A 16,724-nucleotide genomic window follows, 5' to 3' on the forward strand; every position below is an offset into this window, starting at 1 on the left:
CAAATATGGAGATCCGGGTGTTAATTGAAGCTAACTATGGCAAGTTACATTGCAAGTTAGCTCTGGGATAGCAAAAACTTACGTTTGCTGTCTTAACATACTAAATATCACAGTACCCACTTGAAGGCAGAAGACAAAAGTGTGTTGAGCAAAATGTCTGCATTTCAGACTTCTTCGTCACCGTGAGAGTTTAACAGGTGCGATAATTCAAAATCCCCATGTTATTTTCCTATAGGAAAAATCGCAAGATACCGAATCTCAAAGATGGCAGCTTTTTTGTAGGCGAACTTCAGAGGTCTATTAACAGTGTAATAACCTTTACCTTCATCTAGTATGTGACCTCAACCATAGATAGAAACATAGAAACCTACAGTAGATACCGCTTTGGGCTCCAGAACGTACGCCGATAGCGCTGCCATCTTGGTGGGGGCAACAACCCAGCGGTAAATCATTGGAGGCCTGAAATAAATCAGACAGGTGTCTCTAATTGCCGGCAAGTTTTGCACATAGATAGCAATGGTGATGATACACCGGGCAACTTTTTGGGGAATCTTGCTGAGCGACACTTTCCCATTGAGATTGGGCAACATAATTTCTTTCTGAATGATTTGGATACTTAGATTCAATTAGATTAGATTCGACTTTATTGTCATTTAGCAGAGTACAGGTACAGAGCCAATGAAATGCAGTTGACATCCAACCAGAAGTGAAAAAGAAGCATTAAATATCAAAGTGCAGGTTGAGTAGTTATGTAGACGATAGAGATTAATTATTTTCTAATCGTAGGAGTTGACAGTTTTTCCTTACTAAAATTTGTTCTCAGCAGCTTTGTGAATAGGTGTTAAGGTAAAACTCTTCAGTTTGGTGTGATTTAGGGAGTACTCTTAGCAGTAAGATAAAATCCTTTGTTAATACAGGCCACATGGGCTTACAACTCTTAATGGTATGACAGCAGGATATAACTGAACATCACTGATGTACATTGGTTTTCAAGCTGTTCATCAGTGCAAACAGTCGCTATTTTGGTGCTATCCATGTTAACTCATCAATTCAGTCTATGACAAAAAAGTTAAATATCACTGTTATTATCATTATTATTATTAAAATGAAATATTGTTTTGAATTAACATCTGTAGTGAAAGTTGTTGTCTGACCCAAATCATCTATCGTTTTTTTTCATGAATATAAAAAAGAACAATGCATTTCTTCCCAGGCAAAACATACAAACAGACTGGCATGCAAAAAAGAAAAGGAAATACAAAGACAAAAAAACAAAACAAAAAACAAATAAATATCATAATAACCAATAGCCAAATAACCTATACTGTAAATAAATGTGTGAGCACAGAACCAAACCATGAAAAAAGCTCAACCTGAGTACCGTGAGATGAAGCTTTTGATATGTGTGACAAGGACCACAACTGCACTCATTGCCATACCACTGACACATCACGAAGGTCTGCGCTAAACAAAACACATACTAGGGCTGCACAATGATCTCAATCGCAATTGCAATCGCAATATGAACTCACACAATTACCCAATCGCAAATCACACACAGTCCATCCAAACCGACGGGACAGAAAAGCTCCCTCACAAGAACGGTAAAAAGAGTAATAACAGTGAACACTGAACTACATTGCGCCACATGTTCATGGCTCTGAAAGGTGTAACTATTAAGCCAATGATAATTAGATACAGTCTCTCAAATGATAAGTGCCAAGATTAGGACAACAGGCACACACTTACACACACACAGAGAGAGAGAGAGAGAGAGAGGGAGAGCGAGGGAGAGACAAACAAATTAACGAATAAGAACATAGACACAAAAACACAATCAAACACACACAAACACAAACTCTCTCTCTCTCTCACCCTCACACCCACCCACCCACACACACACACACACACACACACACACAGTCACACGCACACACACACACACTCAAACTAACCAAATACATAACTGACATGACAAATGAACAAACAATCAACAACCTTTCCCTGGCCCTGACCTTGCACATGCTTGCAGCTGCTGCTACAAGGTTATGCCAGGGCCATGCCGGTGTGGTTTCAGGGTCAGGGTCTCCACGCCCAGGGGTGACCTGGGTGCCTGCTCAAGAGTGTGGCTACGCGCTACGCAGAGTTAGAGAATGTGACCGCTCCCGCATGTGACCTCTCCCTGTCCTCCTGCACCCCGTGTACCACCTCTCTGCACCAGCCTTGAACTCAGCGAGCCTTGTCATCACCCGCACACAAGGTGGATACGACCTGTGAGCCTGAGAATCCCGTTCTTTAAAGGGGGGGGGGGTGTTCTAAATGGCACGTTAACATTCCCATGCTGACTAAGGTAGAAATAGGCATTGATAAGCTGATTATATTGAATTATTTGGCTATATTCAACAGTTCACTTATCTTTACATACATTGTTTTTTTATTTTTATTTTTCATGGTATGTTTCAATAAAGGGCTATCCTCATTTTAGAGTAGTATTGAAGTGAAGGAGAGATAAACAAACTTATTTTGACAATGTCAGAACAGTTTTTACATGCCATGTGGTTAATGAAATTCATGAGCCAGCAGCCTGTTTATCTTTGATCAGTGCCAATCATCACGTTGTATGTTGTATAGTTATTTGCAAAGCAAATAAAAGACGTCTACAGAAAAAACATGCATCTTTTTTCCCATCTGTAGCGCCCTATACAAGAAAAAAAAAGACCTATCTAGTCAAGACCTCAACGGACACCTGTGACTCATTTCAGAACTAGAAGTTGGCCAGTTAGCAATCTAGCGAATGGTATGTGGTCAGCAATGAGAAATGAAAGTAGCACGCCTGCTAAAATACAACGGAGTAGACATTCCTTTAAGTGTAGTAACATACTGTATCAGTGTATCAAGGCACTTTACATAGCACAGCTTGAACTTGACCCTAAATAGCGACGACACTAAAGTAACAGGTTTAGTAGGAAATTTGCTTGAGCTTTCAAAACGTCTATTTGTGCATATTTGAATACAGATTGAGAGGAAAAGTAAGCACAACGTCAACATCAATCGTCAATGGAAGAATGGCGGGTCCTGTGGTGCAACTGGCACCAGTGCCCCTACCACATTTGGGCCCATGAGCCCACAGGGCCCCGTGTTTAAGTCCCGCCTGGGTCATTTCCCGATCCCACCCCATCTCTCTCTCCTATTCCTGTCAATCTCAAACTGTCCTGTTACAATAAAGGCCAAAATGCAACCCCCCCAAAATTAAAAAAAAAAAGATCAGTGATGAAATTTGGCAGGTCCCAAATGACTGCAGAAGAAAGAATGGAGGACAGTCACAATGTCTGTGATGACCCAATGACCAATAGGGTTAGAGGAGAGCGAGTACTGTCGGTATGAAAAGAAACGAAAACAATAAATTTTAGCTGGAGTTGCTACAGCCAGCAGCTAACGCAGCCAGGCAGCTACAGCGCTACACTGTGGGGGCATGTCCGTGAGCTCCCATGCACACACGCCCCATAATCACATCCCAATGGAGCAGGCTACGTCAGGCTATAGCTAAATACCACTCCTTTCCTGATCTGAAATATCGATTTGTAGGCAAAAACCTATAGGATCCTGATAAAATGATGCTCATTTAAAATAAAAGTGGTCAGACAGATTTAGAGGGTTTTGCACTCTAAGAACTCTAGCCTGGAAAATCCAGACCCTGATAATCTAGGAAGATTAAGGGTCTGGCAAAGAGCGATGTAATGGCCCAACTCCAGGGGCGGCAAGCATACATTTAAAAATCTCACTGCACGCAATTGGATAACACTAGACCATGTTTACGCTGAATGATTTCAGACTTTGATGCAATTGAATAACACTACGACCAATGTGTACTGTCCTCCAACGTTGCAGCGCTGTCTTCATCAGTTTAGCTGGTTCCCCGGAATGTTGGGGTAAAAGTAACGTGCATCGTTGCTCTTTGCCAGAGTGTCTCGCAGAGACAATTCCATTGTGCTCTCGCGAGAACTCTGGATTTCCAGGGTATCTGAACTCTTCATATATACTCTAAACAATCTGGGTGCTTAAATGACTTTAAATTACTAATGGCTCCATAAAGAACCATGACTTTGTGTTGAACCTTTACATCAAGTGAGAGTTTCTTCAGATTGGAAATGGTTCTTCAGAAAGACTATTTTTTATACCTGTTTACCTTTTTTCTCTATTAAAGGTGCAGTCAGCGATTGCACATGATGTTACATTTGTTTATGTTTATATTTAAATTTCTTAGCAGAAGCTTTTGTCCAAAATAGTGTATACTGTATTATATTTAAATTAAGGACCAAACAAAACACATCAGAGAGGTAGATCACCCTTCCATTCAGTAATCCCAAAGAAACTCCACACAGTGTTTCATTTTTGTTTGGGGGACAGGCTGCCCAACATTTTGTTTGTTTACAGTTTTTGGAGCCTGTGCTGCCTACAGACAGAGGTGGGCACAAATACATCAAAAACTATTTTGTTACAAACTACAAATACTGGCTCATAAAATATAACAAAATAAAATACAAAATACTGATGTGAAAGATGTATTTCATTAAAATACAAGTAATTAGTCATTTGAAAATACAAAAATACACTCACAATAATTATGGTATACCAACTTTTAAAAGAAACTACAAGGCATATTTTTGAAAACATATCCCCAAGAGACATACTATTTTCTGATTGGCCGGCAGAGGTCGAGTAATTCTGTATATTGGGGGTCCTATGAAGTAGATCTGGTAAAATAAATGAATAAGCATCCCATATCAATAAACGACTGATGATTGAACTGACAACAAGCAGGCTTTGTAAAAGTGGAATCAACTGTAACAAAGCAAACTACTGGTGGAAAAACACACACCAACCAGTTTACTTTAAGACCAAATTAGCACTCTGGAAAAAAAAACTTGATCCAAGGAAACACACTGAGACGAAAGTAGCTGTTGAACTGTCAATACTACAAAGTGACACAGCCTGAATAACACCAATGCAACACTGAGCAGTAGAGTGAATGTATATTTAACCCAATTTAAGATCTGCGCAAAATCTGAGGCTGGAGCAGCTGATGTCTTGGCAAATCAATCAGGGATCTTACTTTGCTTAATTTTCTTGTTAACCAAATATACCCATGAAGTTATGGTCACAACCCCAACAACTGTCCGCAACTACCATATTCTTCAGTTCGCAACTACCTATAAAACAAGTAACACATTATATTTGCAAGGGTGTATTATTATGCCATCAGATCCTTCCATGTAAAAGTACTAACAGGTGAACACATGCAGGTTTAAACACAGCAGGTAGATGATCAGGTCTAAATGCAAAAGGTATGTTATCAGCTATAAATGCAGCAGGCATGTGCTCAGGTATAAATGCAGCAGGCATGTGCTCAGGTATAAATACAGTAGGTATCTTCTCAGGCATAAATGCAGTAGGTATCTTCTCAGGCATGCATTAGGTATCTTCTCAGGTATAAATACAGTAGGTATGTGCTCAGGTATAAATGCAGTAGGCATGTGCTCATTTATAAATGTAGTAGGTATCTTCTCATGTATAAATGCAGTAGGTATCTTCTCATGTATAAATGCAGTAGGTATCTTCTCAGGTATAAATGCAGTAGGTATAAATGCAGCAGGTATAAATGCAGTAGGTACTGTATGTGCTCAGGTATAAATGCAGTAGGTACTATGTGATCAGGTATAAATGCAGTAGGTACTATGTGATCAGGTATAAATGCAGCAGATATGTGATCAGGTATAAATGCAGCACGTATGTGATCAGGTATAAATGCAATAGGTACTATGTGATCAGGTATAAATGCAGCAGGTATGTGATCAGGTATAAATGCAGCACGTATGTGATCAGGTATAAATGCAGCAGGTATGTGATCAGGTATAAATGCAGCAGGTATGTGATCAGGTATAAATGCAGCAGGTATGTGATCAGGTATAAATGCAGCAGGTATGAGATCAGATATGTGATCAAACTCCATGGGAACTGAACCCATGATCTTGGAGATGCACAGAAAACCGCATTAGTTGTTGTTTGCACTCCTAGAATGTGCCGGAAAATAACAGAAAGCGGTGTGGCTTTGGTGAGAGACACGCCGAGAGTTACAAAGGTCAGGTAAACACTCGGAGAGAGAGAGAGAGAGAGAGAGAGAGAGAGGCTTCAAAGGCTCCCTGAGGTCTGTCTTACTCTGCACATAACTGCAGAGGTTAGTTTGTACCTGCCTTTGTCCCCCTCTCAAAGCTGCAGTACAGTAAGTGGACGTATTTTATAATATCAGGTGTATTTCTGTAATCAATTGACATATATACATGCATTAATTCACTACAAATAATTGCCACCTTGGGAAAAATGGAAACTGTTTTCAAAGTGAGGTATGTTTGTCAACTTTTAATTCAGGTGTGAGAAACATTTCAGGTCTTTTGAATCAGACCTCAAGGATGACTGATGGATGAATACGCATAACGATTCTCTGTTAAAATAATAGGCCATACGAATAATACAGGCTTAGGCTACTGCAAAATACGGCATTGATGTTAAAATTATTATTGTGTTGAATGTCACAAACAAAATTAAAGATCAGGTTTAAAATGCTGTTTGCTACTGTATCAACTTAGTAAAACATTTGTTAGTAAGAGATAAAGATAGGCCTACGCAGATACATCTGAGTCAAACCGGAAAAGAACTGCATTGTTTCATGAAGCTTGGTTTTTTTTAAATATTCATTATAATCGGACTTATAAATACGTTTTTGTCAGGTCATTACATGTTGATAGCATGATTGAGTAAACAAATGAACAAACAGAGCATATAACCTACATGTACTAAGCTGCAGGGCCCACTCTACTGTAGGGCATGGGTGGGCTACCCAAACATTGTCTTGCCAACCCAAATATATATATATATATATATATATTTATTTTTGAGGGGTCAGCCCATAGACAGGTTTTTTAGTTGGGCATCTGTGGAGCGTGCAACCTCAAACCCAGCTTGGATGTAGATGTTGCCAGCTAGTACATACAGTAGCTTTGCCCAGATACATTTTGGCCAGACAAATTTTGCTCTGAGACAGTGTTATGGGATTTGTGTGCAGTTTTGAAAAAAAAAAAATAATTGTGAAACGGAAATTGTGTGTAAGCAGTTGTAAATAACGGCAAACTATACTAAGTTTTATTTGGAAAATAGTTTGCATAGTTTTCTGTGTAGCCTTGGTTGAATGCAATGAAAAATAACAAAATCCAAAAAAGTCCATATAATTAGACTAATTAACTCATGTCCAAATATTTAACTTAGTGATGTGCACCAACTGCCAACTGCTACTCCAAGCTTTAAAAGCACATGCTGCACTTTGAAACCTTCTGTAAATTCATCCTCACTGTTGTCGAGCTCTGAAACATATAGTCCCATCTCAACCTGCTTGTGTCAATTTTAATCCAATTTCACCACTTTGCTATGTTGCCTACCCAATATTTCTATCAACCCACCTTAATATAATAGGCTAGAACCACAGCCTACATCACAGCAGATTGCTTTGACCATCACCCAAATTCAATGAATGTAAAATAGCTGCAGTCAGTTCTAATAAATGAGATATTCAAAAATATATAATAAATATATAGGCCTACATTTCACCTCAAAACTGTCGGCTTGTTGAGGTCTGTCAGGATATTTAAACAGACCATTACAATAATACTGTGTGTGGAATTAGGAGTTGATTCAATCATGAAAAAAAAAAAACTCATCTATGCGAGAGCTAACTTTGTGTTTGAGTCGCGCATAGGCAGTTTAAGAAACACGAATATAAAACATACCGGTATTTTACCAAATCTGCTCGCGGACCTCTCGGATACCACACTTTGAGAAACACTGCTGCAGAATGATGCTGCCCTCTCGCGTCTGGTCTGGCATGTTGTCCACCTTGTGTTGTGTATGTGCTTGGGCCATCTCGAAACATTCTGACGGGTGGTTTAAAAAAGAAAGAAATCACATGAGCAATAATCCCATACGTCGTAAAAATGTATTCGTGATAGTCCTTACTTACAAAAGCCGAAGGGCAAATATCAGGAATGCATTTTTGTTATTCCATTAGGTGGACTTGTTGGCAATAGCTTACAAATCAAGGCAAAATAGTACCCTAATTATATGTATCTTTTGACATGGGAATCAGAGGAAATTGTCTTTGGTTTTTTAATGTAATTCCAAAATAGCAAAGTTGCAGGCAATGGTGTTAGTAAAGTTGAAAACTTCATGTCTTTCTTATAGTCTAACCTAAACCGGCGACATCAACACCTAATAGATTTCAGTACCCTAGTTATCTAATCGGATTACGATTGAAAGGTATGTGTTGTGTTGGCATTTTCTGTCAAAGATGATGTCGTGTTTTGGGGCGAGGACTTATCGGCCACTTTGGCTCAATATTACTAGTCTGACTGAGCGCAACAATTCAGTCGCTTCCGCATGTAGTCTAGGTCTGGGTGTAAAACGCACACTTACCTTATCGGCTCCATCGAACCTCTCATTTTACTGCGACCATGGTCTTCAACATTATAGTCCACTCTACCTGCCAATTCGTATCTACTGACTAAATGAAGTGAGAAGGTACGGTGGTCCTTCCTTATCTGACACGCGACAGTGACTGATTTCTTGACTTTCGATTCAACCCACGAGTTTTCGCGTGCCAACGGCCTCACTGGGTGGCACGCAATGAAATCTCGATATGATTTTCTTTCCGTCTTTGAACCAAGCCAAATGTGTTAAATCTGGAATAAATTTCGTGACAAACGATGTCACACCTTGGAAATCAAACCTGTGATGGGTTATTTTATGTTGTAACTGAAAGTTTGACTCAAGGGCGTAGGTTTGGTCTGAGCTTTGGTGGGGACACTACCCACCCCCCCATAAAAATATGTAGGCTACAGATATGAAGGCTATTAACATTTATTTTCTATTTGGTCTGTTATGAAATCATGCCCATTTAAGCACAGCTCAGTTTTAAGAACCTTAAATACATGCATTTTGTGAAAAGAAATCATTAAGGCTACAAAATAAATCATTAAGGCTACATTGACAAACTCTTAACCGTGAGCTGCCTGTATATTCTCTGATTCTAATATTTACAGATATCTAGGCGATGTAAGCACAGCTCAGTTTTAAGAAATGCAGCCGAAAGACCATGTTGAATTTTGCTATAATTTATTGGATTAGCCTACTCTGGAAGAGCTAACTATACACGGAAACACGGGAACTATAGGCTACGTACCTTTGTGTTCGGTAAGGTCTGCTGTTTATTCTGATATATGGTTTGTCATGTGTTGCGTGAAGAGTGTGTAGATATTCCACCGAGACGAATGGATGTGGAGATGGGCGCAGAGAATAATTATTAAATCTCTTGAAGTTATTTTTCTCGCGAACTGTTTATCACAGCAAACAGTGGCTAGCTAGCACCGTTTAAAAGCTGAGAAAAGGCTCTTTCATGTGACACATGTGTGATGAGTAGCCTACTTCTCGAGGAGTTCAACAGAGAAGAATGGGTGAATTTGGACGCACTTCATGCTTGTAGTGAAGTAAAGCTGAAGCGCTGCATGCTGCGCAGGAGACTGCGGCTCACTGGTAGTTATTATAGGGGCCTAGGTAACTTCAAATCAGCGCGATTTACCCTTATAGGCTACTGCACATTACAAGAAATGCGCTTTTCCCCCCTATTTCAACCTGCATATTGGTGGGGACATTTCAGTCGTAATTTGACATTGGTGTGGACACGTCCTTCGGTCCCCACGCAAATCTACGCCCCTGGTTTGACTCATAGGCAACATTCGTTTGTATCAGTCGTTTTTTTCCTAATGAAGCTTTATTGAAATATAAATACAATAGACATTACACACAGATAGGCATAGATAGTATTTACATTTACATAGCAATGACAAGTTGTGTAAAAAGAGTGAGAAATGATGAGTTAGGCCTAGCTGAAAATACATAGCCTACAGACAGGGATGGATTACTGCCCAGGCCCAGGGGCCCAAGGGGTCAGGGGGCCCTGAAGTCCAAGCCTTTGCATGGAATCACTGCCTCAATATCAACAAATCAGGATGTAGGCTATGAATCTGATTGAATTAAAGTATTGGCCATCCCCAAAATGCACCAGAATACAGGAAATCACATCAAACAAATTAAAAATGTTCTGGGGGAGGACCCCCAACCCCCCCCTCCCATATATGTGACAATTAGTGGGGTGCCCTTAATACATCTGGGCCCAGGGGCCCGAAAGTTCATAATCCGTCCATGCCTACAGACAACGATCGTTCATCAAAATGATGAAGCCAAGCCTACGAAAGACTCATTAAGACATCAAAACAAACAATTCATGTCACAGTCTTAGAAACACTAAAACAGAGTATGGCTAAAAGCGTCTGCTAAATGAATACATGTAGTAACCTAATACCTGTAAGAAATAGGCCTAGGCATATAGGACATGGGCGACAGACACAATAGCACAATAACACTTTCACTGTCCACAAGCAGAAAGCAGACAATGAACTAGGACCTTATCAGTAGGCAAGTAGGCTATATGGTGCAGCCTATATGTGTTATTGTATATTGTCTATATGTTGTCTGTAGTCTACTGCTAGAGTGACGCCATCAGCCAGAACCAAATGCCTTCACTCTAAAAAGTGATGTGTTAGAATTACACATTGCTTGTTATCTCAGGGACAACACAATTTTGTGTAAATTTCAAAACAGCACTTGTGTGGCTGGGTGAAAGGTGAAAGACAGATGTAAATGTAAATGTAAAAGATTTCAGCTATCTTAAAAAACAAAAGAAAAACAACAAGCAGACAAATAAAGAAAAAAAAAGCAATTTTTTTGCAGGTAGGCTACACAATTGTTTGTATTTTTGAGATAGCTGAAATCTGTCTTTCACCCAGCCAGCCACACAATTGCTGTGTTGAAATTTACACAAAATGTGTTGTCCCTACCTGAGCACACTCAGCAGATGTGTCATTTTTAACACATCACTTTTGTGTGTAGCCTACTAACTCACTCTGGTTCCTGCTGTGGTGGCAAAGTGGAGCGAACAGCTGACTTAGGGGCGTGTGGCCCCTGTTCTTATCAGACCTGGGTTTTTTTTGGAAGTAGATTACATGGTGGTTTAGTGACTAACCTCAGATGAAGTAATAATACACACACACGCACACACACACACACACACACAGGATATAACAACAACACAGTTAGCTGATGACAGTCACAAACAAGCTGCCTGTTTTACCCAGAATCCACAGAGGCTGTCCTTCATGGTACAACATGCGCTGCCAGGAGTCTGAATGCCCCATAGCACCAAAGAACAAAAGAGCATACTGTATAGGGCAGAGGTCATACTTGCATTAAATCCATCTGCTATTATGTGCATTTTGCACTGTACTGGGATGGTAACACATGACAAATGAGACAAACCAGAGCTAAAATAAAGATAAATTAGGTCTTGATGTTAGTTACATATTCATGTATAACAAACGCTATACAAGATTTCAGTTTGAGACTAAATAGACACACACACACACACACACACACACACACACACACACACACACACACACACACACACACACACACACACACACACACAGATGTCCCTTCACCCAGCTATAGGCCTAGTGTGGACCAGCACTCCTCTGGCTGTACATGTATGTTCTGGTCAGTGCTCTGACTGTAGGTCTACTTCTTAGCTGAACGTGTTTTGTTAAAAACAACTGCTAGTCAAATACAAGTAATCAAAGCAGGCTGCATGACAATAAAATGAGTGTTGATACGGTGAAACAAGCTGTTTTCTTGTCCAGTGGATTTCAACTGTCTTACTGAGCAGAGTGTACAGTGAGGCACATTGTGAGCGTAAAATGTGACCCAATGATAAAGAGCAGCAGTTACCAAGATGTATTCTGTACTGACCATTTCCATTTGCTTTTTACATCAGACTTCCAACACACACACACACACACACACACGCACACACACACACACACACACACACAGACTCTCTCTCTCTCACACACACACACACACACATGCACACACACACACGTGCAGACACACACACACACACACACACACACACACACACACACACACACACACACACACACACACACACACAGACACACACACACAGACTTACAGTCCCACACTTACAGACACACATGCACAGACACACATACGGACAGACGGACACACACACACACACACACACACACACACACACACACACACACACACACACACACACAAACACACACACACTAACATACACACCGAGCCTACAGGTTTAGATCTGTAGGGGATCTTCCACTGATCAATTCAATTCTTAGCCTGGCTAACGCCAAAGCTCATCTCATTGAGATGGAGTCTGGGAACTACACATTCATTTTCTCGTATTTGAAATGTGGTTTACGAATGCCCAGAGCCGTTTATTGGGCACTACGAATGTCTATCAAATGCGTCTGTACGTAGCTCATAACCGCTTCGGTGTGTCGTCATCGTCTTGCTGTCCCTGTTCTGTGATTGGTTCCTTTGTTGAGGTGAAAACAAAGTCCATGGAATCCAGGCTGTCTAGCAGTGTGAATAAAATTGTGCACGTAAGGCAGCATGGGAAACCCCAGGCTATTCAATTCTTGCAACACCTTGGGGACATAACTTTCAGACTGCTATCATGTACTGACACAACAGTCCTCTGGGGGGCGCTACAGAGCTTAGCATGCCAAAGCCAAAACGAAAAAGAGTAGTCATCTCACATGCAACCACACCCATACAAAGTTGTCCAGTAATAGGTACCAAGCCATAGATATTCATATATTCCCCTGTTTTTATTTACACATTTAATGAATGTTGTTTTATAGTGTATAGTAGGCCTATTTACATATTGCCTGTTTTTTTTTAAAGTAGGCCTATCTTTACAAATACTCCTCCCCCATCCCATCTTCATGCAAATTAAATCCTATTTGTCTTTTCTCTGCTATAAACACTTGCTGTCGTTGTTGTTGTTGTTGTTGTTGTTGTTGTTGTAGTTCGGTGTATTATAGTATTTGTTATAATATTGTCTGTATATATATATATATATATATATATATGCACATTGTCTGTTCTCATTGTCTCTTACTTTTCTCTTTCATCTTTACCCTACAGACGATCGCAAAATGGCCGCAGATAATGTTACTGATTCCTACGACCTTCCCATCACCAGCGGTGAGAGTACGATTGTGTCAGAGTAGTCAACCATTTGTAATGTGTTTATAGTGAATTTTTGCATTTTTGCGATCCCATTTTAAGACATGTAGTACAGCAATATCATACAGAAATGTAGATGGTTGCATTATAAAAGTAAAATATAGAAACATAAAACATGTAAAATTAACTTCCATCATACTTAAATTCAAAATAATGAATTTCATTTAAGTGTGAGTTTGACAATGGCAGACATTGCTCTTAGACTGTATTCATTCACATGACATTTATTTATATGTGGATTTCAGACTACTATGATGACGACTACTTGTCATACTATGCCACCTCTGCTGGCGAAGAGGATCTGGTAACTCCATGCTTTGAAGAGGATGACGAGTCGCAGATCCTGTCGGGCTGTCAGACGGCGTTCTACATCCTGGTCTTTCTGGTGGGTGTGCCGGGCAACTCTCTGGTCGTGGCCACCTTCGCCCGCTACTGGCGCGCCCGTCTGCGCAGCCTGACGGATGCTTTCCTCCTCCACCTGGCGCTGTCGGACCTGCAGCTGCTGCTCACGTTGCCCCTGCAGGCGGGGGAAGCGCTGCGTGGCGAGTGGCCCTTCAGCAGCGCCCTCTGCAAGGTGAACAGGGGACTGCGGTCAGTGAATACCTACAGCGGCCTGCTGCTGCTAGCCTGCATTAGCGCCGAGCGCTACAGCGTGGTGGTGCTCCGCTCGGGGGCAACGCGTCGGAGGAAGACCGGTGGTGGATGCTGCCGTCGTCGGGTGATGGTCCAAGCTGTCATCGCATGCCTGACCGTGGCAATAACCGCTATCGCCCTGAGCGCCCCTGACTTCCTGTTCTCCGAGGTGGAGAACAGTAACGGCATGTGCGGCCTGAACGTGTGGGTGGATAGCGCCAGCTCACAGGTCAAGCTGGCCCTGACCGGCTCCATGATTGCCGGCTTCTGCGTGCCCTTCGCCGTCATGGCCACCTGCTACACGGCCATCGGCTGCGTCCTGGCGCAAGGTCGGCGCACGGCGCGCGGGCATTGCTGGCGGCGGCAGCGGACACTCCGCCTGATGGTGGCGCTGGTGTTCCTCTTCCTGCTCTTCCAGCTGCCCTACACGCTGGTGCTGGGCCTGAAGCTGATGGACGCCTGGCGCTCCTGCAGCTTCCTGCTGTGGGAGAGCGCCACCTGCAGTCTGGCCTACACGCGCTGCTGCCTCAACCCCGTGCTCTACGCTCTGGTCGGCGTGCGCTTCCGCAACGACGTGCTGAGGCTGCTGCACGAGGCTGGCTGCCTCTGCCTCTCCGCCTCGCGGCTGTCCCTCGACCCCGACAGCGGCAGCTCGATCTCGCGGTCCTCGGCGCCCCCCACCACCACACTGCTGTCACCGAAGTCGCCCACACCCCTCCTGACGCCGCCAGACATTGCAGAAACTGACGTGGGCAAAGTGTTTGTGTATCCAAGCCTTTCTTCTACTCACACCTGACTGTGTTAAGTCCATATTATCTTCTCAGAACTGACCCACGCATAAGTGCCTCACTCACCATTCACCTCTCCCGAACATGGGCTACCCCTGTGAAAAATATCATTCAAAAATTGTAAGTTCCTCTCAGAGCACACACAGCTCACACATTCCTTTCCAGACGCTTGTGTTTCATTCAGCTGCCCACTGTTCCACATGCAGGGCCTCTGACCACATGCTCACATCACTGGACTTAAAGCTGCAGTTGGCAAGTCTGACAGATTGAGGGGACTCTCATGCCCCTCCCCCACTATCACCGAGCACCCTTTCATTGAGTTTGTGCTCGTCAGTGCGCACCAGACCGCACCAGACTGTAATTGACAGTCAGATCTCACACACCCCTGCTCTGATTGGACCAGAAGAACGGGGAGCTGTGGATTTTTGCAAAACAAATAACAGGCTCTAGGTGGAGGTAGAAGTGCTGTTTTTTTTTAAAATCCGGCTGATTTATGTTGTTCTGTCGGAGCATAGTGTCGATTTCAGTGAATATGATCAAAAAAATCTTGCCAACTGCAGCTTTAAGAGAGAGAGAGACGCTGGGCATTGCTTTCATTAGATATAATGCACATTACCATATTACATATTGTATTGCAGCCAGGTTATATACATTATCTTTTATTACATTACTGTAAGTTCTATCTTTTGCATTATCATACATACTTTACATATCTTCAGCTTCTTGCATTATATGAAAGCAGAACTGCGACCAGAACAGCAAATTCTCAAGCACATTTTCTATGTAACAGTCATCCCCATGTGAATATTTTATAACTTTCAAAACGGATAGTGCGACTTTAATTATGATTGACTAAGTTGCGTTTGAAGCAACTGTAAAATACTCATCGTATCATTATTTGATACAATGTGCAAACATATAGATACGTTTGTGATTGTACAGTATAACACATTTTTTTTTACTTTATTTCAACAGCATATGAAAATAACCACACCAATAGTACACCGAACACAAATATTGGACAATACATACACACATGGAAGCATTACATGAAGACAAAATCATCATTTATCTAACTGTTTGGAGGAGACAAAGAAATATGTTATTTATTTTGATGTTTTTGATCAAATGAAGCAGTCTGAGAAGTGCATATCACCAGTATTACTGTAACTATGACCAGCATTACATCATTATATCATTACAGCATTACATATTCTCTAAGTTATAGTCATCACCATTTGTCTGAACATCATAACTTAGATCAGAATTACAGCAAAGATTCTTAAACAGAACACTGACCCTTTGTTGGTAAAACTAAATGATTGATGTCTTTTGGGGGGTATGACAAGTATGTGGTTTAAGGGGCTACATCGGGCACGTACATGTAACTGAAGCGTTCTGTTCTTGATGCTTTTGCCGTCTGCTGCAACAATTAGCTTCCACTATAATCAATGGAACTAGCTACATCAGATGTGATTGCAGCAGGTATGTTCGAAAAAAAAAACAGACCAGACTTCTAAAATTGTTTTTACGCGTCGCGAACAGAACGCTTCAGTTACGTGCGGTCGGTATAGCCCCCGTTAGTGACAAACCGGAGGGAGTGATAAAGTTGCTAATAGAGGAGCCGTATGACTTCATTCAGACAACAAAACAAGGCTAAAGGGCTCTGCTTTTAGGAGGTTTAGCAGCTACTGTCAGTTAACGTACCCAGGTTAACCACTGAACCGCCTACTTGAGACACCAGCCTGTTTTGCCTGTGCTCCCTACTTCTGTTCACAATGTGTTCAAAATTATTATTGTATTCTTAAATAAACTCCTGTCTATCTGACTTTGCCTCTTTGTCTTTTTCCGATTTACTTAAAGGTGCATTATACGATTTTACGCAATTTCAAGCCCATACAATTTTTTTGTTACACTCAGCAATCATCTCCTCACGACCACTAGCTGGCCATTCCGTGAGTACACTGTAAAAAACACAGTCTCTGTAGGCAGCCCAGGCAC

The 16,724-nt window shown here is 41.6% G+C and overlaps 2 protein-coding genes across 2 annotated transcripts in view; one reads left to right on the forward strand and one right to left on the reverse strand.

Annotated features, from left to right (window-relative positions):
- LOC125287054 (receptor activity-modifying protein 3-like) overlaps positions 1-8,691 on the reverse strand; it is a 20,072-nt gene extending 11,381 nt beyond the window's left edge. The window contains exons 1-2 of the mRNA XM_048232463.1: positions 8,521-8,691; positions 7,839-7,982 (exon numbers count right to left, since the gene is read on the reverse strand). The gene's annotated coding sequence lies outside the window, so the exon portion shown is untranslated. The remainder of the gene's footprint in view (positions 1-7,838; positions 7,983-8,520) is intronic.
- ccr10 (chemokine (C-C motif) receptor 10) lies at positions 6,230-15,099 on the forward strand. The gene is made up of 3 exons (XM_048232460.1): positions 6,230-6,280; positions 13,201-13,260; positions 13,548-15,099. The coding sequence occupies exons 2-3, from the start codon at positions 13,212-13,214 to the stop codon at positions 14,729-14,731; spliced, it is 1,233 nt and encodes a 410-aa protein (XP_048088417.1). The 5' UTR covers positions 6,230-6,280; positions 13,201-13,211; the 3' UTR covers positions 14,732-15,099.
- The last annotated feature ends 1,625 nt before the right edge of the window (positions 15,100-16,724 follow it).

This window comes from Alosa alosa, chromosome 22, assembly GCF_017589495.1.
Source record: "Alosa alosa isolate M-15738 ecotype Scorff River chromosome 22, AALO_Geno_1.1, whole genome shotgun sequence".
Lineage (NCBI taxonomy): Eukaryota > Metazoa > Chordata > Actinopteri > Clupeiformes > Clupeidae > Alosa > Alosa alosa.

Excerpts from the sequence above, each read along its gene's own strand:
- ccr10 (XM_048232460.1), top strand. The coding sequence starts at position 13,212 with ATGGCCGCAGATAATGTTACTGATTCCTACGACCTTCCCATCACCAGC. Across the intron at positions 13,261-13,547 it reads CGACCTTCCCATCACCAGCG|ACTACTATGATGACGACTAC; the intron begins GTGAGAGTACGA and ends TGTGGATTTCAG.